The 23,667-nt window shown below is 38.5% G+C and overlaps 1 protein-coding gene across 5 annotated transcripts in view; it reads left to right on the forward strand.

Annotated features, from left to right (window-relative positions):
* Positions 1-22,481, forward strand: part of KBTBD2 (kelch repeat and BTB domain containing 2) — a 31,477-nt gene extending 8,996 nt beyond the window's left edge. For 2 of the 5 annotated variants that reach the window (XM_055590453.1, XM_055590455.1), the window contains exons 2-5: positions 8,111-8,188; positions 11,470-11,980; positions 16,944-17,109; positions 19,784-22,481. In XM_055590453.1, the coding sequence (XP_055446428.1) occupies positions 11,811-11,980; positions 16,944-17,109; positions 19,784-21,319 (1,872 nt within the window). In that variant the 5' untranslated portion in view covers positions 8,111-8,188; positions 11,470-11,810 and the 3' untranslated portion in view covers positions 21,320-22,481. Of the gene's footprint in view, positions 1-704; positions 1,213-1,736; positions 1,798-2,084; positions 2,351-8,110; positions 8,189-11,469; positions 11,981-16,943; positions 17,110-19,783 lie in introns of those variants that run through there. The other 3 variants (XM_055590454.1, XM_055590452.1, XM_055590451.1) reach the window with 3 other exon arrangements.
* The last annotated feature ends 1,186 nt before the right edge of the window (positions 22,482-23,667 follow it).

Raw genomic sequence — 23,667 nt, forward strand, 5'->3', positions numbered from 1 at the left:
TTTTTTATTCGCAGCCATATGCATTCCTAACTGTACAGCTATTAAAATGATATTTTAGTACTCTTACCCTGACAATTAGCTACTTTTCCTATAGTTACTGATATTACTATCTAGTCACCCTAACTGGAAAACTCAGTCATCCTTCACTTCTTATTTCCCCTCATCCTCTTAGTACCTGAATCTTACATATTATATCTAGCTAGTTTTAAGTCTAGCTCTGTTTCACTCCTCACATTAGTTCAGACTCTCTCCACCTCCTGTCTGGATTATTTTTACAGCCTCCTAACTGGTAACCTCAGATTCAGTCCAATATGCACCATGCTTCAGAATTATTTTTCTAAAATCTTATCAAGATATTCTCTTCCTTGGGACTTCCCTTCTGGTCCAGTGGTGAAGACTCCTTGCTACCAATGCGGGGTTGGGGTAGGGGGATTCCATCCCTGGTCGGGAACTAGGATCCCACATGCCAGCGCAGTGAGGCCAAAATAAATAAATAAAAATAAATATAGATATTCGCCTTAAAATTTTTTTTAATGATTCTCTGTCTTCTAGAGGAGGAAACACAAACCCTTTTTTTGTTTGTTTCTGCCTTCTTGTTTAGGCTTTGCATCTCCAGGATCCATCCTGGCACAGAGTAGGAACACAACTATCTGTTAAATGATTTGAATCTTAAGTATCAAAAACAGACATTTAGTCAGACTAAGCAGAGTGAGAGCATACTCAACAGTTAATAAAGATGCTTTGAATTAGTTTCTAGATTCTGCCGTAATCCCAGACATACATATCTTGGTGTGTATTCAGTTGATTTAATCTGGCCTAAAGAAGCTCTTCAGTAACATGTGTGCATTTAGTTTAAAATTGGTCACGTACATTCTCCAGATTGGGCTTGTGCCAAGAATGGAAGTTATGCAGGTAGGTGAAGTCTATGTGGGCATTTCTGACAGTTTTGTGATCTGTGAATAACTTCTAACGAACTAGAGAGTAGATCTGTGACTTTCTGCTTGCTAGCAAGCCGTACCAAGTTAACCACACCAGAGTGGGCCACAGCCTACGGGTGTTATAAAAGCCTCGCTTAGTGCAGCTGAAGGCTCTCCTTTGGAGTTACTGAGGGGAGCTGGAAGCCGAGGCATTGCAGCACAAACTAGCTGAAGAGCCTTCCCTCCACACGCCAACGGTTTCCCTCCACACGCCCAGAACTGCAAGCTCTTTCAGGTGCTGCTTTGAGTTTTCCCTTGGCCTTGAGACCAGGACATGGTCTCTCTTGATGAGTACTGGAAAACCGAACGTGCTCTGATAAGTGGAGATCGTGTTTTGGAGAGAAGGGGCCGAGGAGACAAAGCCCACTCAGCCTCCCAGCACGTCTCTTTCTTCCCTGGTCTGGTGTTGTCTAGTCCACCTTGTTCCCACTCCCGGACTCAGCCTGCAAATTTCTGTATTTCGAGAGGTGGAAAAAAAATCAGTCCAAGGCATAGAACTTGGTGCTTGGCTGTCCGCATTTCCCAGCACTGACTTTCTCCGTGCTCTCTTTTCACCAGGCTAGGCCTGAAGCCTCCCTTATCCGCACCCCCTGGCGCCCCACACCCGCGTTCCTTGGAGGGCGACCCCTTCGCCGCGCACGCGCCCTCCACGGACTCTCCGCTGACCTTCCCAGGGAAACCCCTTCAAAAGCGTTTCCCCGTCACCTCGCGCCTTCCCCGCCCTTCCTGCTCTTTCCGCTTCCTCCACGCGCCTGCGCGGACCCAATTGTTTTGGCTTTCCGGTGGGATCTAGCAAAGGAAAAGGGCGGGGAAAGCGAGGGTAAGGGCGGGCGGGGTTGGGGGGGTGGTCCCAAGAACCCGGGAAACTGCGAAACTGACGTTTGTGTTGCTAGGCGCGCGCTTAGGCGGGCGCGGCGGGAAAAGAAACCTGGAGAAGGCTGGCCCGCGGTCCGCTGTCCGCGCGTCCCCGGGTTTCGAAAGGGGCCCGCCAAGAGGGCGAGAGCGCGCCGCAGGGGCGGGGTGGGAGCGGCAAGCCAGGCGTCTCGCGGCCCCGGGGCTGACGAGGCGGCGAGGGCGGGCGGTGCGGCTCCCGGGGGAGGAGTCTGGCGGTGGTCGGGCCCAGAGGAGCGTGCGGCGGCGCCCAAAGAGGACGCAGTTTTCCGCTCAGGACTGAGCGGCCGAGGGAGGGCGCGAGGGGAAACCGGAAGGAAGGGGAGGCGGCGGCGCCAGCCTTCCTCTTAGGGAGGCGGAGGCGAGACCCCGGCCCTAGCCGCCGCGGGAGGGCCACGCCCCCGCCGCCGCGCTCCTGGGGCCCAGCGTCTTCGGCGCCGCCGGCCGCACTGGATCGCAACCCTCAGGACTGAGGGACTCGGGTGAGCAGGCGTCGCCAGCCCCGGGCGGGGGACCCGGGGGCGACCTGTGGAGAGCTAGGGAAGGAGGGCCGCGGCTGGAGGGGGTTCGGCCCTTTGTGGCTCGGCGGGCAGGGGGCGGCTGCGGCGGCATCTTTCAAACCGGAGACGTTTCTGCCGCGGGCGGGGGATGGGCGCGGGCGGCCGGCGCCTCTGTCCACACCCGGCGGCGGCCCCGCTGCGGCCCGGCGTCCGGCCGGTGCTTGGGGAAGGGGCGGCTGAGCGAGTCGCTCGCGGGGGCGTTTCCGGCCGCGGGTCTCCCGGGCGGCGCCCTGGCCCCGGCTGGAGCCCGCGTAGCCAAAATCAAGCTGTTTCCCTTGACTACTCGCGACGTGTTCGCGAGACTGTAGGCAGAAGGAGGGCAAGCTCTGCGTTTTTTCCTTGTCCGGTACTTTTTAAGTAACCAAGAGATGTCTAGATTAACAGAGGTCCCATTGTGGGTCTACTGATGATTTTAAAAAGAAAGCAGAAGCTGCTCTTTGAAACGGAAAATTGTGTACGTATTTACTTTAGACTGAAATCTCTTTTAAGTTATTTGAACTCGACCATCTTTCTCTCCCTGTGAATTAAGAAGCCGTGGAGTAGAATATCCCAATGTGGAGCGGTTATTTTGAGTTAACGGCTCTTTTATCCCCCCTGGTTTATTAATCAAAGCTCACTTTCTACTCTCTCAAAGGGAGAATAAATATACCACTCATAAATCTCTAGAGTTGTCCGATGCTACGGATGACCCCGTTAAAATGAAAATGGAAAAAGAATCGAAAATGTAAAATTACCTGTGAAAGCTTATGTTTGTGTGAAATATCTAGCTAAAGTATCAGTGTTGTAAAAACGTAGGGTACAGGACGTCACGTGTTGTTGATAACATGAATCTGTACGTCTGGCTCACTTAGCTTTCAGGCATTTAGAAACAACCCTATCAGCAGTGTACTCTGACTACAGTTATTTTTTATCTTTTCTATTGAGACCACCAATCAACAAAGTGGAATTAACAGTGGTTCTCTTTTAAAGTAAGGTGGGTGGGTTGGTGGGTTTTCCTTCCCGCTGTGTTGTGTGAATTTTTGCCTTAGTCATTTGAACTTCAAATCTCGAAATTGTGAGTGGCTTACTTTAGTTAACCTTAGGTTAGGATTTTTTTCCCTTTTTTTTTTTTTTCCTAAGAAGGACTTTTTCTGACCGAAAGTAAATTGAAAAGTCTAACCAATTGTTTTCTAGCCTTGATGATGTGGAATTTTGCTAATATTAAGTTTACTTCTTTACTTTGATCTTTTGTTGGTCTAGTGCTTATTGAAGCCCCTTTAGATTGGGCCCTGAAATTCTCAAGAGGTTGTTGTCCTCAGTAAACAGTACCAGGGCTATGGCATTCCTGTTGAGCTTGGTTTATAGTTCATGCTTTTCTACATGGTTCTTTTTTCTCTACAGACAGCTCTTTGTAGGAAGAGTTTTAAGTGCTGTAACTCTTCTCTCCTATTTGCTCTCCTAAGCATTACCGTAGAATCTGCTAGCTTTGGTTATTCACATGGCACTTAAGGAGGTGGTTGAGAATGGAGGTGTCAGTACTTCAGTCCACACTCCTCCACAGATTTTCTTTCTCCTAGTTAATGGAAATAATTAGCTATTTCATAACATCCAAACGTTGAACGCTGAATGTGTTTAAAGTGAATGGTAAATTTATAGAAATTAGAATGCAGTCTTAAAAGGCAAAAGATTATTTGGTTTTCCCAAAGATTTTACTCATTTACTTAGAGTTGTTTTTCTTCTTGCTCATATTTCTAAGAGCAGGAAAAAGGATTGGTCCTGATGTCATAAAAAATATGAATGAAAATACCAAAGTCCTTCATTATATCTTAGTCTTAATCATTTTCAGTTTTGTAGAGTTTGAGTAGAGCAGGTTATGTTCAAATTACTCAGGGTATTAGAAATGATAGGTTGTTTTCAAGTAACTTTTTAAATATGTGAAGCTTACTCCCTGTTCGCTTGCCAGGATTTTTCAGCACTTAGATTCTTCTGTGTGGGAAGGAGGGATTATAGTAGGAGACTCGGAGAAAATGTAATCATTTAATGAGAGATACTTTCCCAATTCTTCCCTTTTTTTTTTTTTCCTCAGCTCTACTCCCTCCCATACTTTTGACAAGTGGTAACCTGTAAATAGGTTCCATGGTTGATAGGGGATTCTAGGTATTCCTCAGTTTACCCTTCTATTTTTTTAAGAAACTGAGAAACTTAAGTAGCCATAATGGTAAGTGAGTGTGCCCTTAGTGACCTCATGAATATATTTAATATCTGGGAAATAGTTTTGTTATTGTGATAGAAAAAAATCACTGATTTGGTGAAAAATGAAATCTATTGAAAAAGTTAAGGTCAGTTTTACTTTAGTCTGTATTTCTTCAGCTTTCTTAAGTCTGTGCAGAGCTGAGAGGAAAAAAAAGTGATAACCAAAATAAAAGGGCATACTACAAGTCATAATTATTCTATCACAAATGGTGTTTCCTTTATGTTCTTGTTTAATTTTTTTAAAGTGAAATAACTTACTGATCATAATGTAGAACAGAAGCCTATTCTTGTGACCTGAATATACTTAGGATATTGAGCATAATTAACTTGATGGAGTCAGGTAGTCTTTTCACACTCGTTGGAAAAGGGGTCAAGAAGGAGTAGACCTAGGTTCTGAACTTGATCAGAGTAGAGGAAGCTGTACTGAAATTTCTCAAACTCATGCATTCTTCAAAAGTCAGGGTGTTTGTTTTTTAATTGATGTTTGTCACAATTCCAGAAAATTCTGTTTGTGTAATGGTTGACAATCAATCTGAAGATGAAGTGGTTTTCCAAACATTCCCAACTGTCAGGGTTATGTTGATAACTTGAAAGCAAACTACTTCTAGCACCAAGAGATAGTCCTCCCTGAAGGAGAAACCAGTCTTTTCACTGAAATGAAGAAAGGCTTGTTCTATGACTGGTGCCGTCCTGGCTATCACTTAGTTTTTTTGCACAGGCATCAGCCTTCTCAAGGTTAGTCTTTGTTGTACTAGTTTGTTTCATGATTTGTACCATCAGAAATACTCCCTAAAATCTTTGAGTAAATTTCTCTTATCTAAAATGCTATTCACCAAGGCAAAAAGAGAACTGTGAGTGTTGAAACCTGGTAATTGGGACTCAGACCTGTGTAGGTATGAAGGTTCAGAAGGTGCGAAGGTACTACAAAAAGCTTGACCAGTAAGTGAGTGTGTTAAGTAAAATAATTACAAATTATTCTTTTTTGCACAGAGTAGTATTTCTGTGTGTCAGGCACTGCTCCAAACTCTCCATAGAGCTCATTTAATCCTTAATCCAGTTGAGAAGAATTCTATTTTTATTCCGCATTTTACAGATGAGCATACTACAGCACAAAAAGGAAATAACTTACGAAAGGTCACACAACTAGGAAGTTGCAGAGTTGGGATTTCAACCCAAGTAATTGGCTCCACAGTCCATGCTCTAATTTTTTGGCAATACTTGACATTAGAATAGCCTTGGATTTTTTCTAACAAGTTTAGGTCTTCTATATTGACATTTGTAGCACTGGAAGTTAGAGCATCACCTAAGTTAATAATACACAACTTGAAAGTGCTACATACAGGCGGTGACCTGTAGTCCACCGCTCTTTCTCTTTATCACTGTTTCATCATTACTGTGTAGTTTTTGTGCAGTCATTGTTTGCAACCTCCTCCTCTGTTTCACCTGGAAAAGGAAGTGGCAGCTCAGTCCAGTATTCTTGCCCGGGAAATCCCATGGACAAGAGCCTGGCAGGCTACAATCTATAGGGTCTCAAAAGAGGAGGACACAACCTAGAGACTGAACAACGACCCTATCTTTTTATCCTTCCTGGTTTCACATGTACAGCTTGGTTAATTGCTGATCAGTCTCATTTTCACATTCAGTAGTTATTCAATCCTTTATTCTTTATCCTCCAGATCTTGTCTGTATAACACTGGAAAACTTCTTTTGTATCTGTTTATGTTTCTGTAGCTATTCTGTGGAAAGGTACTATAAATGACACACTTGTGGGAATGAAAACTAGATTTCAAAGTGAAGTTAGATGTATTTGCTTCCCCTACAAAATTTATAGTCACATTGATTAAAGGGAGGAAAACAAGTATTGAAACAACTTTCTGTAAGAGGTATTTCAGATTTTTAAGTAGAATTGTGTGTATTGCTGTGGATTGTTGACTCATTTAATCCTGATGACCATTTAATAACAATGCTCTGAAACTCTTGTGTGGCAAAAATTCACTCAGTAGAACCTTGGAGACTTGGGTAGCCTAGAGAAAATGTTAGAATCCAAGTTTTTGCTTTTTTTCTCTCAGTTGCAATTCTACTCTTATAGGAAGCTTTTAGATTAAAACATAAGTTGGTCTTTGTTCTCTACTTAACTTGCAGAAAGTTGGTAAAAAGAAGAAGAAAGGATATCATCCTGTATATAGCATTCTAACCTTATTCATTGCTATTATCCACTGGTATCAAATAGATAAATCAAAAATACTGAATATAACCAAGAACTTAGAAAAAGAAGTAAGAATATGCATACTTTTAATGCCAGAGTACATTTTACTTTGTTAGATTCTGAATTACACAAATTACACTGTGTTTGTATGACTCCCATTTAATGCTTTTTCTAGTTGGCTTTTCTCACTGTGAAATATGTCCTGACAACTACCTTTAAATTATAGGACCTTTCTGTTCATCTTAAGGTACCTGATACCTGGAAATGTGGCAATAGTGGTTTCCTAGTCTTTGGCCATCAGTTCATCTGCTGAATCCACGTGTTCATTGAATGTCTTTACACACAATTGTTTTGTACACATCTTCTGTTTTTCAAATATATATAAATAAGTTGTGCCTACTAAGTCCCTTCAGTCGTGTCCAACTCTTTGCTACCTTTGGTACTATAACCTGCCAGACTCCTCTGTCCATGGGATTCTCCAGGCAAGAATACTGGAGTGGGTTGCCATTTCCTTTTCCAGAAATGATGTAGTTGATTTTAAAAAAGAAAGAAATTCAAGTGTTTTTGACTCTAAAATAGTTTTTTTTCCCTCATTGTGGGTTTCTTTCAGCAGATTATCTTTAGAAAAGCCCTTTTTTTCTAAACTAAATAAAGGATACTCACACTGGATTTTTTAAAAGTGTTTCAAAAGTTGACTGAGCCCGTAGTAAATAGGGAAAGTGGTTGTGTGACTAGGTAAGAGATGTTAAAATATTTCAGTTGAAAGGTGGAATATAGACAGGTTAGATTAAGAATTATATTTAACTCAACTTTCAAGTGTTTAAGGTTTGTGCTTTTTCCTTGTTTTTATGGGTTGAAGGGGAAACATTCTTCTGGGAAAAATATCTTGAAGTGTGTATTTTTGTTACCACCTTTTAAAAAAATTCTTAATATTTGATCAAGAAGCAGCCTAAAACAGAGATTGGTACATTTAGCCTGTAGTCCGTTTTTGTAGAGAATATTTTGTTGAAACAATCATGTCCGTTCCTTCATATGTTGACTTGCGCTGTTTTCAGACTGCAACAGCTGTAGCATTTGGGACAAAGACTGTGCTTACAAATCCTAAAATATTTTGTTTTTATGATGAGAAAAGAGAGTGGTATACCTTTGAAAGTTTGAGTTTTTTAATTAAATAATCATTGCATATGTTAACAAAATGTAGAAGGTTTAAATGAGTCTTCAATAAATGTTTCTTTCCTCTGCAGTGTGAACCACTGTTGACATTGGGACAAATCCCAGCTGCCTCCTTTGCTCATTTCTCTTGTGCTACAGTTGTTCTTACGGTAAAGAATAAAATTTCTTGTATTACTTCTCTATCAAAAGTTTAGAAATGAAAGATCATGACAGCTAGATTTTATTCTTTTGCCTGCCTGTAGATTTGAGTTTGTCTAGAATAAAGACACTCTTTTTAAATGATAGACATGTTTTGGCTGTAATAAGAGTAAATGCCCTTGGTGTCTTGGAGCGCTCATGGTTGGCAACTCTCAGTCTGAGTACTAGAGTACAATGACCAGCACTTAGTAAATACTCAAAAAACATTTGTGGAGTTAAATTTAAGTAGCCATTAATTTATGATCGAAAATTAAGTAAACAGTTTCATTGATACCTGGGAATTAAGGGGAAATTTGTAAATGTGTCCAATCTTTGGTTATTAAGTAGTATAATTCAGACTTTGTGAAATGTTTCAGAGCATGTAGTATATTGATTTTAAGGGCCTTTTGAAGGTTATTGGTTGACCATCTTAAACTTTGCCATTTTTTACATTTTCAGTTAATACATTTTAAACTCTTACGTTCCCAGAAAAGCAACACTTAATTTTATTTTGAATTGTACTAGATACTGATCTGGGTGAATTATTAAATTTATATGATGTCTGAATGACTTTTGCTGCCTATTTTAATGTTGAGATATCTTAAATAAAAATTGTTAGGAAGACAATGTACCCTAGATTTCAAAGGGAGGGGTGGAAATAGGGGGTGTATAAAGCAGTGACAATAAGATTGTATAAAGTTGGCTCACCGTGTAATTTTCTAAAAGCAGACTGCTGCTGCTGCTAAGTCACTTCAGTTGTGTCCGACTCTGTACGACCCCATAGATGGCAGCCCAACAGGCTTCCCTGTCCCTGGGATTCTCCAGGCAAGAACACTGGAGTGGGTTGCCATTTCCTTCTCCAATGCAGGAAAGTGAAAAGTGAAAGTGAAGTCGCTCAGTCCTGTCTGACTCTTAACGACCCCATGGACTGCAGCCTACCAGGCTCCTCTGTCCATGGGATTTTCCAGGCAAGAGTACTGGAGTGGGGTGCCATTGCCTTCTCCATAAAAGCAGAGTAGTATTGTTTTAATACAGTATCATGAATATGATAAAAAGAAATCAAATCTAATAAAATGGAGACATACATAAATGGGGCTCGAAAAAGGAACTGCAAAAAAATCAGGTTCAGAGAGTATGAAGTCTTAGAGAAATAACCAGAGTGAACCTGTACAGCTACCCTGCAAGGAATTCTGGAGTGTAGAGTGTCATCTAAATCCATCCTGGCTTTGGCCAGCAGCTCCTGTCACCTGGTTTAAACATGGATGGGGACAATTTGGGGTCCTGCAGCTGGGGTTAGGAATTTTAGCCTATCAATATATACATTTCTGTCAGATAAATTTTTAGAGGCAGAATTGAAAGATTGAGATAGTAAGCATTTACAGTGCCAAATATTACGTCTTCTGCAATACTTCCTTTGCAATTCTGAAATTCAAAAAGCTCTTAAAATCAAGTTTTAAAAAATTTGGTTTTGTAAAAGTTGATCTGAAGTAATGAGACTCTATATAGTATTATTTTTCATACTATTCATATTTCCCTTAGTGAAAATAGGATGTTCAGTTACGGAGTTCTGTCCTAGACTGCTTGTAGTACATGATATATGTACCACATTACTTTTATAAGATTTGAGAAATCCTAAATTCCAGAACATAGCTGGCTCTAAGAGTTTTGATTAAGGGCTTGGAGGTATGTATCAACTTACACTCCTGTGTAAAAATGCTCATTTCTAACACCCTCACTAACACTGGGCCTTGCTGCATTATTAATATATGAAAATAGCCAGTGATTTTAGGTATTATTAGCCTTAGAGGTTATGCAATAAACTTAGATTTATAGGGTAACTTTCAGATCTGGAAGAGCAAAGTCATTACCTTAAATGACCCAAAGTCTCTGGCTTTGCACCTGTTTTAGTTACTTCCTTATACTTGACTTGGCTGGAAATGTGACAGTCTACATCAGGTTAGCAGTTTATGTAATAGTATAGCTTGGCCCGAAGTACAGTGTGACCTCTTTGAGAGATGGATGATATTTTTGTGAGAAAAAGTAGTAGTAGTTCCAAATGATGGTCAAATAGTTTTCATGTCAACAGCACTTGACTTTCTGATTATGGAACTAAGAGTCATCTAATTAGGAAACAGGTGATAGTTTTTTTTTTTTTTTTCCAACTATTATTAGTACTCTATATTATACATTCTTTTTCCTTATTTGTAATTCATTTGCTGTTGTTGTAATTCATTTGTTGCTGTTGCTGCTGCTAAGTCGCTTCAGTCGTATCCGACTCTGTGAGACCCCATAGACGGCAGCCCAGCAGGCTCCCCTGTCCCTGGGATTCTCCAGGCAAGAACACTGGAGTGGGTTGCCATTTCCTTCTCCAAGGCATGAAAGGGAAAAGTGAAAGTGAAGTCGCTCAGTCGTGTCCAACTCTTCACGACCCCATGCACTAACAGCCTACCAGGCTCCTCCGTCCATGGGATTTTCCAGGCAAGAGTACTGGAGTGGGGTGCCATTGCCTTCTCCTGCCATACGTTATAAATACTTATTTCCAAATAATATTTTAAAATTAAACTTTAATGCAGCTGGAATTTCTTTGATGAATGGTATTGGATTTTGTTTTTTCCTCCTGGGGTGTCCAGTGTTATTTGTTGGAATAACCCAGTCTTCTAATTTGAAGACTTCTTTATCATATCTAATACCTTTTCTTTTAACTTGAGTGTATTATATTTACTTATTTTTATTTACTTGCCTTTATTATAGAACTGTTAATATATTTTAATATTTGATAAGTCATGAGGAAGAACTTAACCTCCCTTTCACTCAGATATCTTGGCAATTTTGGGGAATTCTTCCAGATGAATTGTCTAAAAATTGGACTTGAATCTTCTGAAAATTTTAAATTTACACATTTTGAGAACATTCATATTTGTATATGAAGTCTTCATGTAGTAATACATTTCTGTATTTTGTCATACAGTATGTTTTTGTTTTTAAAGAACTTTATAAATGTATGCGTATTGATGTGTTCTTTACTTTCTGAAATGTTTAAATTTTTTATAGAGGTCAAAAAGATAACTTAAAACTACAAATGTAATAAACTTTTAAAGTATTCTTTTTCTCATGTTTTATTTTTATGGTAATGTCTAAAGTTGAACTTCAAAAAAATGTAATTCATATGTAAGTTTGTTTAAACATGGTATTCTAAAAATGTACTGGCCTAGATACTCTGACTGATGTATTTTTTTTTTTTTTTTTTTTTTAGTTACTCCAGAGGATCCACCAAACATAGGATGTTGCCACAAAATCTACCTCGTGTGTTACTCTCTTTTGAGATGAACAGCAGTTGCAAATCTGAGCAAGATGTGTGCAGACTGTGTTGAAAAACTCTGAAGAACCTAATTAACACAGGATGACCTAGTAGTAATTCTAAGCCTATAGCAAGATACTATTCATTAGTGAGTGTGTCAGTCTTGGTTCTGAATGCTGCAGATAACAGCAAGCAGAGTTTCTCCTTTCTTTATTTCTGAAGCATTCACTTGACCTTCCATCAGTAAGACTGACTTTATTCTAATCTGTTCCTGGAGATATTAATGGAATACAGTCATGTCCACTCAAGAGGAGAAGCAGATCAATACTGAATATGCTGTGTCCTTGTTGGAGCAGTTAAAATTGTTTTATGAACAGCAGTTGTTTACTGACATAGTGTTAATTGTTGAGGGCACTGAATTCCCTTGTCATAAGATGGTTCTTGCAACATGCAGCTCTTATTTTAGGTAAGTACTTTTAATCTTGGTTAGTTTGTAATTTCAAGTGCAGAATGTTAGCTTGTTTTAATCTTTTGATATAATTATTTTAAACACTATTTAAAATTTAAAAAATTAGATGTCTTAATGTTTTTTGTCCTAAATTTTCTATTTGGGTGATAAAGTGCTTGCCAGTCACCTCCTTGTGTATGTAAATAAGGGACAGGCAAGGGAAGGTTTTACAAAGATTCAATACAAGAAATTTGGAATTAAGGTTAAGTTTAATGATGTGGAAGCAAAAAGGTTCAGAATACAGTACTGTTTTTTTCATTGAAAGAGAAAGGAAAATGAATGGTGTAATTTTCACTTACTCATAAGATTTTAAAATGTTAAATTTAGAAAATGGTCTTTGTTTATGAATTTAAGAGTTACCGTATACTTGATAATAACTTCTAGAAGATAATTGGTAGTGTTTAGATGTGTTAAGAACTTTTATTTCCTTTGAAAAAATGAATTTTTTGCTCACTGTTGGTTACTTTTATCATTTGTGATACCTTTTTAGCCTTACCAGACTCCTTCCCAGATTGAAATAGTTAATAACTGATAATGTTGTTCTCTGTGCCTCAGAATTTAGAAGTTGATTTAATTGTTTGCTAATTATAAATAAAACGTTACATTTTTATGACCTTTTACAATTTTTAATCTTTTTAAGGTAGGTCTTCCTTTGTTAGGTATTTCATGGGAGGAATAGAATTAAGGCATAGAAATTCCTGTTTGGTCACTGCCCTTAGGTTGAATTTTTACTTAATATTTGAAGGGGACAGAGTGAATAAAGTTGAATTAAATGTGGACTGGTATATTCGTACAGCAAATCTTAGCTGGCTTAAGTGGCTATCATCAATGAAACTTACTTCATGCTGCTTTTTAGTGGCAGCTATGGACAGGACAGGTATAATCTTAACTTTTCAAGGCTAACATAGAGGAAGGTGTAGAAACTTCATATTCCCCAGTATAACACATCTCATGATGATTATAAATAGAAGCTTAGGCCCAGATTGCCTTGTCAGTTGCTTTGCTCTTCCTGCCGTTTTTTCAGGTTTAACTGTGGATATTTCATAGTTTCAGACATTAAAGCTATTTTTATCTTAGAAAACTTAGCATATTTGCAAACAGTGATTCTAGAAAACCTAATGGACCCAGAAAGGATCCTTAGAATCCTCTCGTGTTTCTACAGATAGAGATTCTTGGATTTCAAACCCAGAAGTTACGATTCTTCTGGGTCTAACTCAGTGGGTCCAATTTAGAGTTTGAGGATTTGTATATTTTAAGAGCTTCCCAGATGATTGTGATTGTCAGGATTGTTTTTGTTTTTTCATCTCCGTTGGCTTAGTAGATAGTGTCAGGAATTCAGAGTTACAGATTCAGTCAAACCTAGGTCCATTAGTTCTCCCTTTTTAATGGCTGTTGATTATGAATTGATTATTCTTTATTGGAAAGCTTTATGACTTGTGGATTTCCAGATTGGTATTTGTAATCATAGAATCTTTTGTGTTTATTACCCTAGTAGTTGTCTTGTTTAACTTTTAAACCTATGCAGAAATTCTATTTGCTTGTCATCTTTATCAGGAAGGTAACACATGCGATTACGGGTTAGGTGTCTTACCTTTTTTTCTCCCTTGTTAACTTTATTTTTTATTGTATAGATAACACGCTGTTCTCTAAATTCTCTAGCCATGAGGTTATTCTTTTATCTTTTAACTAATTGGGTTGGAATTGGCTTCCTGGAAGACGAAATAAAAAGTTTAAATATTTCATTAGTATCACAATTTTAAAAGCAACACAATCTGTTTAAGGCTGCTGTTACTTTCACTAGTTAGTTCCCTTCTTTAGCTTTGGTGTTCTAAAAGAATATATTCTCCCTAAAGCAAATCAGATAATAGGGATTTGAAGTAACAGTAGAAAGAATAGTTCTGCCTGTGTTTGGGATTAAATCCATCCATCTTTACAATACTGTGTCTGGGCCAGTTTCATAATCCACAAGACCAAACATGTATATTAATTTTTCCTCCTATGTATATCTTTTCTCTGGACTGGATAGATAATTATTATATATCCTATAATAATAACTTGATCTTTTCCCAGGTTTCTTCAACTGGATTCTGTTTTCAACTTTGTAGATTTCAGTATCCTTACATATGTTGCCATCAATTTAACCATTAGAAATTTACTGTGAGAAATTTTGTCTTTTGAACTAGGTACATTCTTTTGCAGTTTACCAGTACCATTCCACCAAGAATCAAAAAAACCCTCTAAAATCCCAAGAACCTCTGAAGTAATAGTTTCTACTTCTTAGTAACATATACAGTAGAACCCAAGTGAAAGGGATTACTTGAGAATTCCTCAGCACCTCTCTCACCATGGTAATTCAGCCTGCTATAATATGCAATTCAGCATTTATTCTTTCTTTGAAAAGCCTGTTTCAGATTTTTATGATCAAGTTGGCTAAGCTTCCCCTAGTGTCTTCCGTCTTCGGGAAGCGTAACTCCTTCACAGAAGTCCATTATTCTGGTGTCTTAAACTATAGCCTGGAATAACTTGTCTCAGTGTCATCTGTATAGTCAGCTGTTCTCTTGCCCTACTTCCTCTTCCAAAGTTAACTACCTTCTACTGGAACAGAGAAAAAGCACATGACCCCTAAATCTTCCATTTTTACTCAGATCTCTTGTAATTTTTCAGGTTGCTTTTGGTTATCTCCCATGGGAGAGAAGAGACTTGTGAAACAAGTGACACCAGCTGTCTTAGGTGTTTTTATTAAAGTTTTCTTGTTAAATCTTGGATACTTTTCAAGAATAATTCCTGTTCTCTTTTATTTTGATTAGGTTTATGGCCATTCTGTATTCTTTGGGAGGCAGTTTTCAAACACCCTGATTGATGTTTTTGCCACTTTTCCATTCCCTAACTGCTTTAAGTTAGTTGCTGTTCTTACTGCTCTTTGTGAGCTACACCAGAAATCGCCAGTGCTTTCCTAATTGCTTTTGCTAACGTTTGTTACCCTTGACGCTCTAGTTTTTGTCACCCTGCTTCTCTTGCCCAGAGTAGCATTATCCTGACTGGCTTGTTCTTATTTCTCTGATGAATGTTTCTCAACCTTTTGTCATTCTTACTTTTTCTTCTAATAGAACTCTACCTCAGGTTGGTCATTGGGAATCTGGGTGGGTTTTTCTTTTAGTTTTTTAGTCTCTCTCATGTAACTTACTTGGCTTTAACACATGACATTTTGTAGATAATTCACAGTCTATTGCATTAATGCCTGACCTTCTTCATAGTTTCAGTAATATTAAATACTTAATTGGTTATTGTATTATTTCTATTTGACTCAGATGCCCACACCTTCAATTAAACATATCTGAAATTTAACTCACCTTTTTTCCTCCATCTTAAAATTTTCCTCTCAATGGTTAACAGTATTTTTTTTTCAGGCATTTACTTGAAAATAAAGAGCTAGCTTTGATTCTTTTCCTATCTAAGAAAGGAGCAGCAAAGAACAAGATGGTTAGATAGCGTCACCCACTCAATGAACATGAATTGGAGCAAATTCTGATAGTTGAGGACAGAGAGGCCTGGCATGTGCAGTCCACAGGGTTGCAAAGAGTCAGACACAACTTAGCAACTAAAAAACAACAACCTACTTCCTATTCTTATTGCTAGTGTTCAGAAAATCACCTGATCTTGTTGGGGTTTTTTTGTAAAAGCTTTTGTATCCATTTCTGCCATGCTCAGTCGGGTGGTTCTTACTTCTAACATAGATTATTGCAGTGGCCTAAAAAGCAGTTTTCTGGCCTCCAGCCTTTGGCACTTGAGGTCTGTCAGTACGGAGTATTCATTCTAGAATATGTTTTATTATGCTAGTGAATCCATGCTCAGAACCCTTCAGCATTCTTCATTATGTACAAGGAAGTTCAGTAAAAAGTTTTGGCTCTGCTGTTGGGCTTGCAGATCTTACCCCGATGCAGGATTGAACCCAGGCCCAGGCAGTGAAAGCACTGGGTCCTAACCACTGAACTGCCAGGGAATTCCCTCTTGGGTCTCATTTTACAAGCCTTCTGTGATCTAAATGCCTGAACCTCTTACATTCAGCAATCTCCCCCCAAAAAAGCACTTATACTCTCCCCTGACTCACTGCTTCATCCACTTTCAAGCGTTTCTAATCTTGTCCTTGAGGTGCCCAGGCTAGTTGTTGTGACACCGCACTTTGGATCGCTGTAGGCTTTTCTATGCGTACAGTCATAATACTCTTTGCATTTTTTTTATCTCTCCCCTATATGTGGACATTTAGTGTGTATTCATAACATAATTGCCTTTACAGCATATTTTCCTGCATGTAAAAAATTTTTAGGAAACTGTCCTCTATATTTTTAGGAAATCATTTGAATAAATTGAAATTTTAACAGCTTTGTTGAAAGCTAATTTACATACAATTAAGTATTTAAGTATATTTAAAGAGCTATACAACCCTCTCTACAATCTAATTTGAAATATTTCCATCACTTTATGCTCACTTATAGTCTCAATCACTCACCTTTCTTACCCATGGCCCGAGGTAGCTACTAATCTCCCTTCAGCCTCTGTATATTTGCTTTGGGGGATATTTCATATAAATGGAATCATATAGTATGTGGTCTTTTGTATCTGCCTTTCACTGACCATAATAATTTTAAGGTTTGTCTGTGTACGTATTAAAGAGTTTCTTTTATTGCTAAATTCCATTGTGTGAATATAAGGAGTGAATTAATTTTGATACTATCATTCAGAATGGCATAGTGAAATAGTTTGGTATAGCTTTGGCACTGGATTATACTTTTCTGTTGCCTCCCTCAAAAGTTCTTCCCTGTAAGTTGTCCATCAGCAAATACCCTAAATAAAATTCTATGTGGTCTAGTTTTGGTGTTCTTTTTAGCTCTACTTTTGTCTCCCCCTCCCACCCTTCCTGTAGGGCCATGTTCATGAGTGGACTAAGTGAAAGCAAACAGACACACATACATCTGAGGAATGTGGACTCAGCCACCTTACAGATAATAATAACCTATACATACACGGGTAACCTGGCAATAAGTGACAGCACTGTAGAACAGCTTTATGAGACAGCTTGCTTCCTGCAGGTAAGCAGTTTTTTCTCTCAGTTGTATGTGTTAACTGTGGTTTATTTTTCTTAAGAAACATTGTTTCATCAGTGATGTATTATAGCTATGTAATTTTATTGCAGATTTTAGAATGTAAAGTTTTTCTTCTCTTTTTAAAATGTGTAAAAGGAAAACAATAGAATTTGATCATCTAGTAAACTTAGTTTTATGGTGGGAACCTTACTGAAAAGATAAGTGAAAATTTCATATTAGTTTCATATTCTGCCTAGTATACCACAGAATTTAGATCTTAAGTAAAAAAGCTTTTAACAGTGTTACTAAATTTAAATGCTTTGGTGTTTTGGCTAAAAGCTTAGATATGCTAATTTTTGATGGTATTACTTTTCATGGAAAATGTCAAGATTCTTAACAGAAGTTATCAAACAAATATTTGTAATATGAGAACACACTGAGCTATTAAGAATTAAACTGAAAGAAAAAGTGACGATATATTTACATATGATAAACTTATTTCACTCTCTCACTCTTTGTTTCCCCTTCAACATTTTTATTTATTTTTGGCCATGCCATGTGGCTTGTGGAATCTTAGTTACTGAACCGGGGTTGGAACCCGTGCTTCTTGCAGTGGAAGCAGTCTTAACCACTGGACCAACAGGGACTTCCACCCTTCAACGTTTCTTTTAAATTTTAAGAGGCATATAAAAATATTTTCCAGGACTTGTGGTGGTCCATTGGTTAAGAATTCACACTTCCACTGCAGGGAACATAGGTTTGATCCCTGGCCGGGAAACTAAGATCCCACATGCTGTATGGTGTGGCTAAATAAATAAATACATTTTTCTCATTTCTTTTCCTATTTGGAATAATTCTTTGTACTTTCAGAAATAAGTTTCTCCAAAGGAAGAATCATCAAACTGAAGGTTAAATTTCGGTAGCATAGTTCATGATACCTAATGGGTACTGGATAAATGCATGCTGAATAAACATCAGTGACATTGGTTGAGCAGCAGTTTAAGTAGCTTTCCTCCTTTTTAGTTTGTACTCTTCTCCCTGCCCCCCAATTGTGCAGTGTCCTTGTGTACCTGTAATTCTGGGCAAACTGAAGCCCATGGTAGCTTCCTGGTGCTTTACAATAGAAGACATTGATATCCTGAATCCAAACCTAAAAGGGAGAAATGCCTACTGTAATGATTTAATTTATTTATTATTATTATTATTATATTATTTATTTAATCTTTTAATTTAAATGATTTCATTACTTTTTTTAAAAGCCAGGCACTAAAAGCAGGTATTTTTAGAATTGCAAAATAATTGAGAAATTTTAAGAAATTTGGGTTTCAGAACACTTACTGTAAATAGTGACAGCTTTCCTTTTTTTAAAATCATGTTAATAAAACCCTTAGGCTTATGCTTACCCAAATGCAAACCCAGACTCTGCCTCCAGGACTAAGGTTGCCCTGGCAAGTCTGGGATGGGGTATTTTATGACTGCCAACATGGCTTTCACTATTTACTGCATGAAATGTTTTTATATGCCAGATACTGTACTGATGCTATATATCAGTTCTCATTTAATCCTAAAATAATCACTTAAAGGATTTCCTCATTTTATGCAGGAGAAAGCTGAGGCTTAGAGAAGAAAGCTACTTGTCTGATATTATACAAGTGTTGACTGGCCTATCCAAGTTTTGAATCCAAACAACCTGACTTCTTATCACAAACTGTTTCTAGTTAATCACTGTGATCTGGAATAAATATAGTAGGTAGCACTTGTAACTCAACTGAGATCTGTTTTGTCTTGAGAAAAATCTAGGAAACTTTGAGTGGCTAAGATGGGTTGTTAAATGTAGATTATTTATAACTGCACTGTTTTGATTGGTTATCCTAGTGCTCTAGGTAAGAAAGGCAAATAACTATTGTTAGGCATTGTGTATTTCTGCTTTTTTATGAATATCTTATACACGTTGACAAAACCAGATTCTCGCTTCTCAACAATAATCATTTCCTGTACTGATTTATATTGTTCTTACTTGGTTTTCTCAGTTACATATTTTTTAAAGCCTAAAAGTATTTAACTTATGCATGAATTTCCTTACCTTTAGGCTGTTTAGGTTTTTAAAAGTCGTTTATTGGGGGGTCTTGTTTTTGTGCAGCATATGGGATATGGGATTTTAGTTCCCTGACCAGGGATCGAACCCACACCCCCTGCAGTGGAAGCTCAGGGTCTTAAACATTGGGGAAGTCCCCAAGAGCCTATCTGATGTTATACTACTGACTCCTAAATAGGGCAGTTAAGTAGGCCACTAGACAGGAAGAAAAATGCAAAACAATACATTGTGAAAGTTGCTCAGTCATATCTGACTCTTTGTGACCTCATGAACTGTAGCCTGCCAGGCTCCACTGTCCATGGAATTCTCCAGGCCAGAATACTGGAGTGGGTAGCCATTCCCTTCTCCAACCAAGAGATCGAACCCAGATCTCCCGCATTGCAGACGAATTCTTTACCATCTGAGCCACCAGGAAAGCCCCTGCACAGTCTTCTAGTTTTTTATTACGGGAAGACACTATCTCTTAGCCCACAAGTGTACCTAAAAATAAAACTACAGGATAAGGATTTGATTAATATACTTGTGTGTTACAAAGTGCAAATGTCTGGCTTGCCTTTATCAGCCTTGTTTTTCCCCCATTTTTAGGTAGAAGATGTGTTACAACGTTGTCGAGAATATTTAATTAAAAAAATAAATGCAGAGAATTGTGTGCGATTGTTGAGTTTTGCTGATCTGTTCAGCTGTGAGGAATTAAAACAAAGTGCTAAAAGGATGGTGGAGCACAAGTTCACGGCTGTGTATCATCAGGAAGCTTTCATGCAGCTGTCACATGATCTACTGATAGACATTCTCAGTAGTGACAATTTAAACGTAGAAAAGGAGGAGACAGTTCGTGAAGCTGCTATGCTGTGGCTGGAGTACAACACAGAATCACGATCGCAGTATTTGTCTTCAGTTCTTAGCCAAATCAGAATTGATGCACTTTCAGAAGTAACACAGAGAGCTTGGTTTCAAGGTCTGCCACCCAATGATAAGTCAGTAGTTGTTCAAGGTCTGTATAAGTCCATGCCCAAGTTTTTCAAACCAAGACTTGGAATGACTAAAGAGGAGATGATGATTTTCATTGAAGCATCTTCAGAAAATCCTTGTAGTCTTTACTCTTCAGTCTGTTACAGCCCCCAAGCAGAAAAAGTTTACAAGCTATGCAGCCCACCAGCTGATTTACATAAGGTTGGGACCGTTGTAACACCTGATAATGACATCTATATAGCAGGTGGTCAAGTTCCTCTGAAAAACACAAAAACAAATCACAGTAAAACAAGCAAACTTCAGACTGCCTTTAGAACTGTGAATTGCTTTTATTGGTTTGATGCACAGCAAAATACCTGGTTTCCAAAGACCCCAATGCTTTTTGTCCGTGTAAAGCCATCTTTGGTTTGCTGTGAAGGCTATATCTATGCAATCGGAGGAGATAGTGTGGGTGGAGAACTTAATCGGAGGACTGTAGAAAGATACGACACTGAGAAGGATGAATGGACAATGGTAAGCCCTTTGCCTTGTGCTTGGCAGTGGAGTGCAGCAGTTGTAGTTCATGACTGCATTTATGTGATGACCCTGAACCTCATGTATTGTTATTTTCCAAGGTCTGATTCATGGGTAGAAATGGCCATGAGACAGACGAGCAGATCTTTTGCTTCAGCTGCAGCTTTTGGTGATAAAATTTTCTATATCGGAGGGTTGCACATTGCTACTAATTCTGGCATAAGACTCCCCTCTGGCACTGTAGATGGGTCTTCAGTAACTGTGGAAGTCTATGATGTGAATAAAAATGAGTGGAAAATGGCAGCCAACATCCCTGCTAAGAGGTACTCAGATCCCTGTGTGAGAGCTGTTGTAATCTCAAATTCTCTGTGTGTGTTTATGCGAGAAACCCACTTAAATGAGAGAGCTAAATACGTCACTTACCAATACGATCTGGAACTTGACCGGTGGTCTCTGCGGCAACATATATCTGAACGTGTACTCTGGGACCTAGGGAGAGATTTTCGATGCACTGTGGGGAAACTGTATCCATCCTGCCTTGAAGAATCTCCATGGAAACCACCAACTTACCTTTTTTCACCGGATGGAACAGAGGAGTTTGAAATGGATGGAGAAATGGTCGCACTACCGCCTGTATAGTCAGGAGTCCAGGGAGTGCACGCTTCATCTGTTTGCTTTGTCATTTTCTTTGCTTAATGAGAGACTATGAAAGGACTGAATATGAGTACATAAAAAAAATCTATCTTTGATAAATTTTATTTTTATGCCCTACTTAATATTTGCATCAGTATAATATATATCAGTGAATCTTAAAGATATGCTTCCATAATATGAAATAGATTATCCAATAATTGAGAAACTTTTATGTGTATCATGAGAGCATAACAATCTGGATTATCTAACATTGTTAGCCCTGTGTATGTACAGTTCCAAAAGTTCACTTATTAAAGTAGTTTCCTGTTCCTAGTGTGGTATATCGCAAATTGTGCTGAGGTTATTTTGGTAAATGTATTTCATTCCCGTGCTTCTGTTTTGAAGTCCTGGAATATAGTTTTTTTCAGTGTAGTTAACTGAGCTGCACTTAACACTAGTGTCCATGTTGGCATAGAAACGTTGTCTGAATCCTATAGTTGAGGAAGATCTTCCATTTTATGGTATTGCACAGGGAAAGTATGACTGCAGGATCAGTCTAACTATATACTATTAGGTGCATGTACTCTCTTCACTAACTTATACTTGTCTATCTAGAATACAGGTCTTCCAATCAGCTGGTCATTTACCAGGTGTGGACTTAAGTTGCTGGGCTTGCAATAAGAATTGCTAGTCCCTCATTGTGCGGGTCTGTGTGGAGCTTTAATCAGTAAATGCCTCCACTTTCTGTATTACATTAACATTGGCTCATGCATATAACTACCTGCTGCTGTTGTATTTCTCCATCTTAAAGATTTAGAGTGGGTTAACCAGGTCATTACATCTTAATTTAATAAGCATTACTGTAGAGTGATTGTGTATAGATACTTGTTAGCTGTCAGGGTGTGTTTTTTTAACCTGTTGTGTGTGGGGGGTAGGATTAGAAAGGTGAACTGTTCAGGAATTCTCTGCACTAGCGGTGCAGAAGAGCAGATAACTAGTGCTGCTCTGGCATTAATCCCAGGAACCACTAGCAGTAGCGGGCCGCCGCCAATCTAACATGAGCACAGGTGCTTCATGACAAACATTACTAGCATGTTCAACTGCATAATGTTCTGGCACTGTATTTTGAATGACATTAATTTATTAAATAAATTGTATATATTCAAAATCTGTTTTTCTTTTGTGATGGGAATGGTGTGATTGTAGTTTTATGGGGTCAGCTTAGTTTGTTAACAGGTGATTTCTTCAGAATTTTGTTTGAGATTATATGTATATTTGTCCAATTTGAGCCTTACTGTAGCAACATAAATTACAGATCAATGACTGCATTTCAACTGCAGTTGCCTATTAGAATCATCTCTGGGTACTTTTGAAAAAACTTGGGACAAAGGAAACCATAGTCTGACAGTCTTCAAAGCAGTAGTCTTTTGGAACCCCATTGGTTTAGGCCTTAAAGGTTTGATTCTAGATTACCTAGATTTGATTCTGGTTTTCCTAGAGTATATCATTGATTATGTTTTGCCGCCCACCCCTTATTGAGTGAAGTCCAAATTAGGTCTGTTTCAAAATTATAGAAAATCAAAGAAAAAGGAAAAATCCTGAGAGAAGCCAGGTGAAAAAAAATACCTATAGTTATTACATCCAGCTTCTCTTCAGGCAAGAAAATGGAATAAAATATTTATAAAGTGTTTAGAGTAAAAGCAACATAGAATTCTGTGTCCTGCAAAATTATCCATCTAAAGTGAAGGAAAAATAAAGATTTCTTGGCAGTTCTCCAAACTTCTTTGCCTTACTATCACTTTTATAACTTGTGGCAAGCTCTGAATCTTGGATGAGTTCAGCTCTGTCTGCCTTATCTAAATACAATTGGGTTAGCTGATAACTGCCACAGAAAATAGCATAATGGTATAGACTGGTGACAGTATAAATTTGTGATTATCATCCTCAACTAAGTCCTCAACATTAGCAACCTATCCTTCATTCTTCAAAACAATCTGAAACCTGTAGTTTCCTTAAATCTTCACCTTCCCCAAGTCTGTTAGCAGATTACTTCTGAACTATCCATCACCAAATTTGTCTGGACCTGCATCATCTATAGGTTCTTCCTCTCCTGTTTAGAAAGCATAAAAGCATGAAAGATCTTACAGAGTTTGCTCTATGATTCTACTAGCTCAGAGTTGGACACAACTGAAGTGACTTAGCAGCAGCAGCTCCCAAATTGTCTTGAGCATCAGAATCCCATCAGGAACTTAAATACAGATTCCTAAACTCTAACCAAACCTTAAACTTTGCAAGCCTCCCCAGCTGATTCTTACGTAGCCTTCTCATTCCTCCAGTACTTCAGTTTCTCTAAT

The sequence above is a fragment of the Bubalus kerabau genome, chromosome 8 (assembly GCF_029407905.1).
Source record: "Bubalus kerabau isolate K-KA32 ecotype Philippines breed swamp buffalo chromosome 8, PCC_UOA_SB_1v2, whole genome shotgun sequence".
NCBI lineage: Eukaryota > Metazoa > Chordata > Mammalia > Artiodactyla > Bovidae > Bubalus > Bubalus kerabau.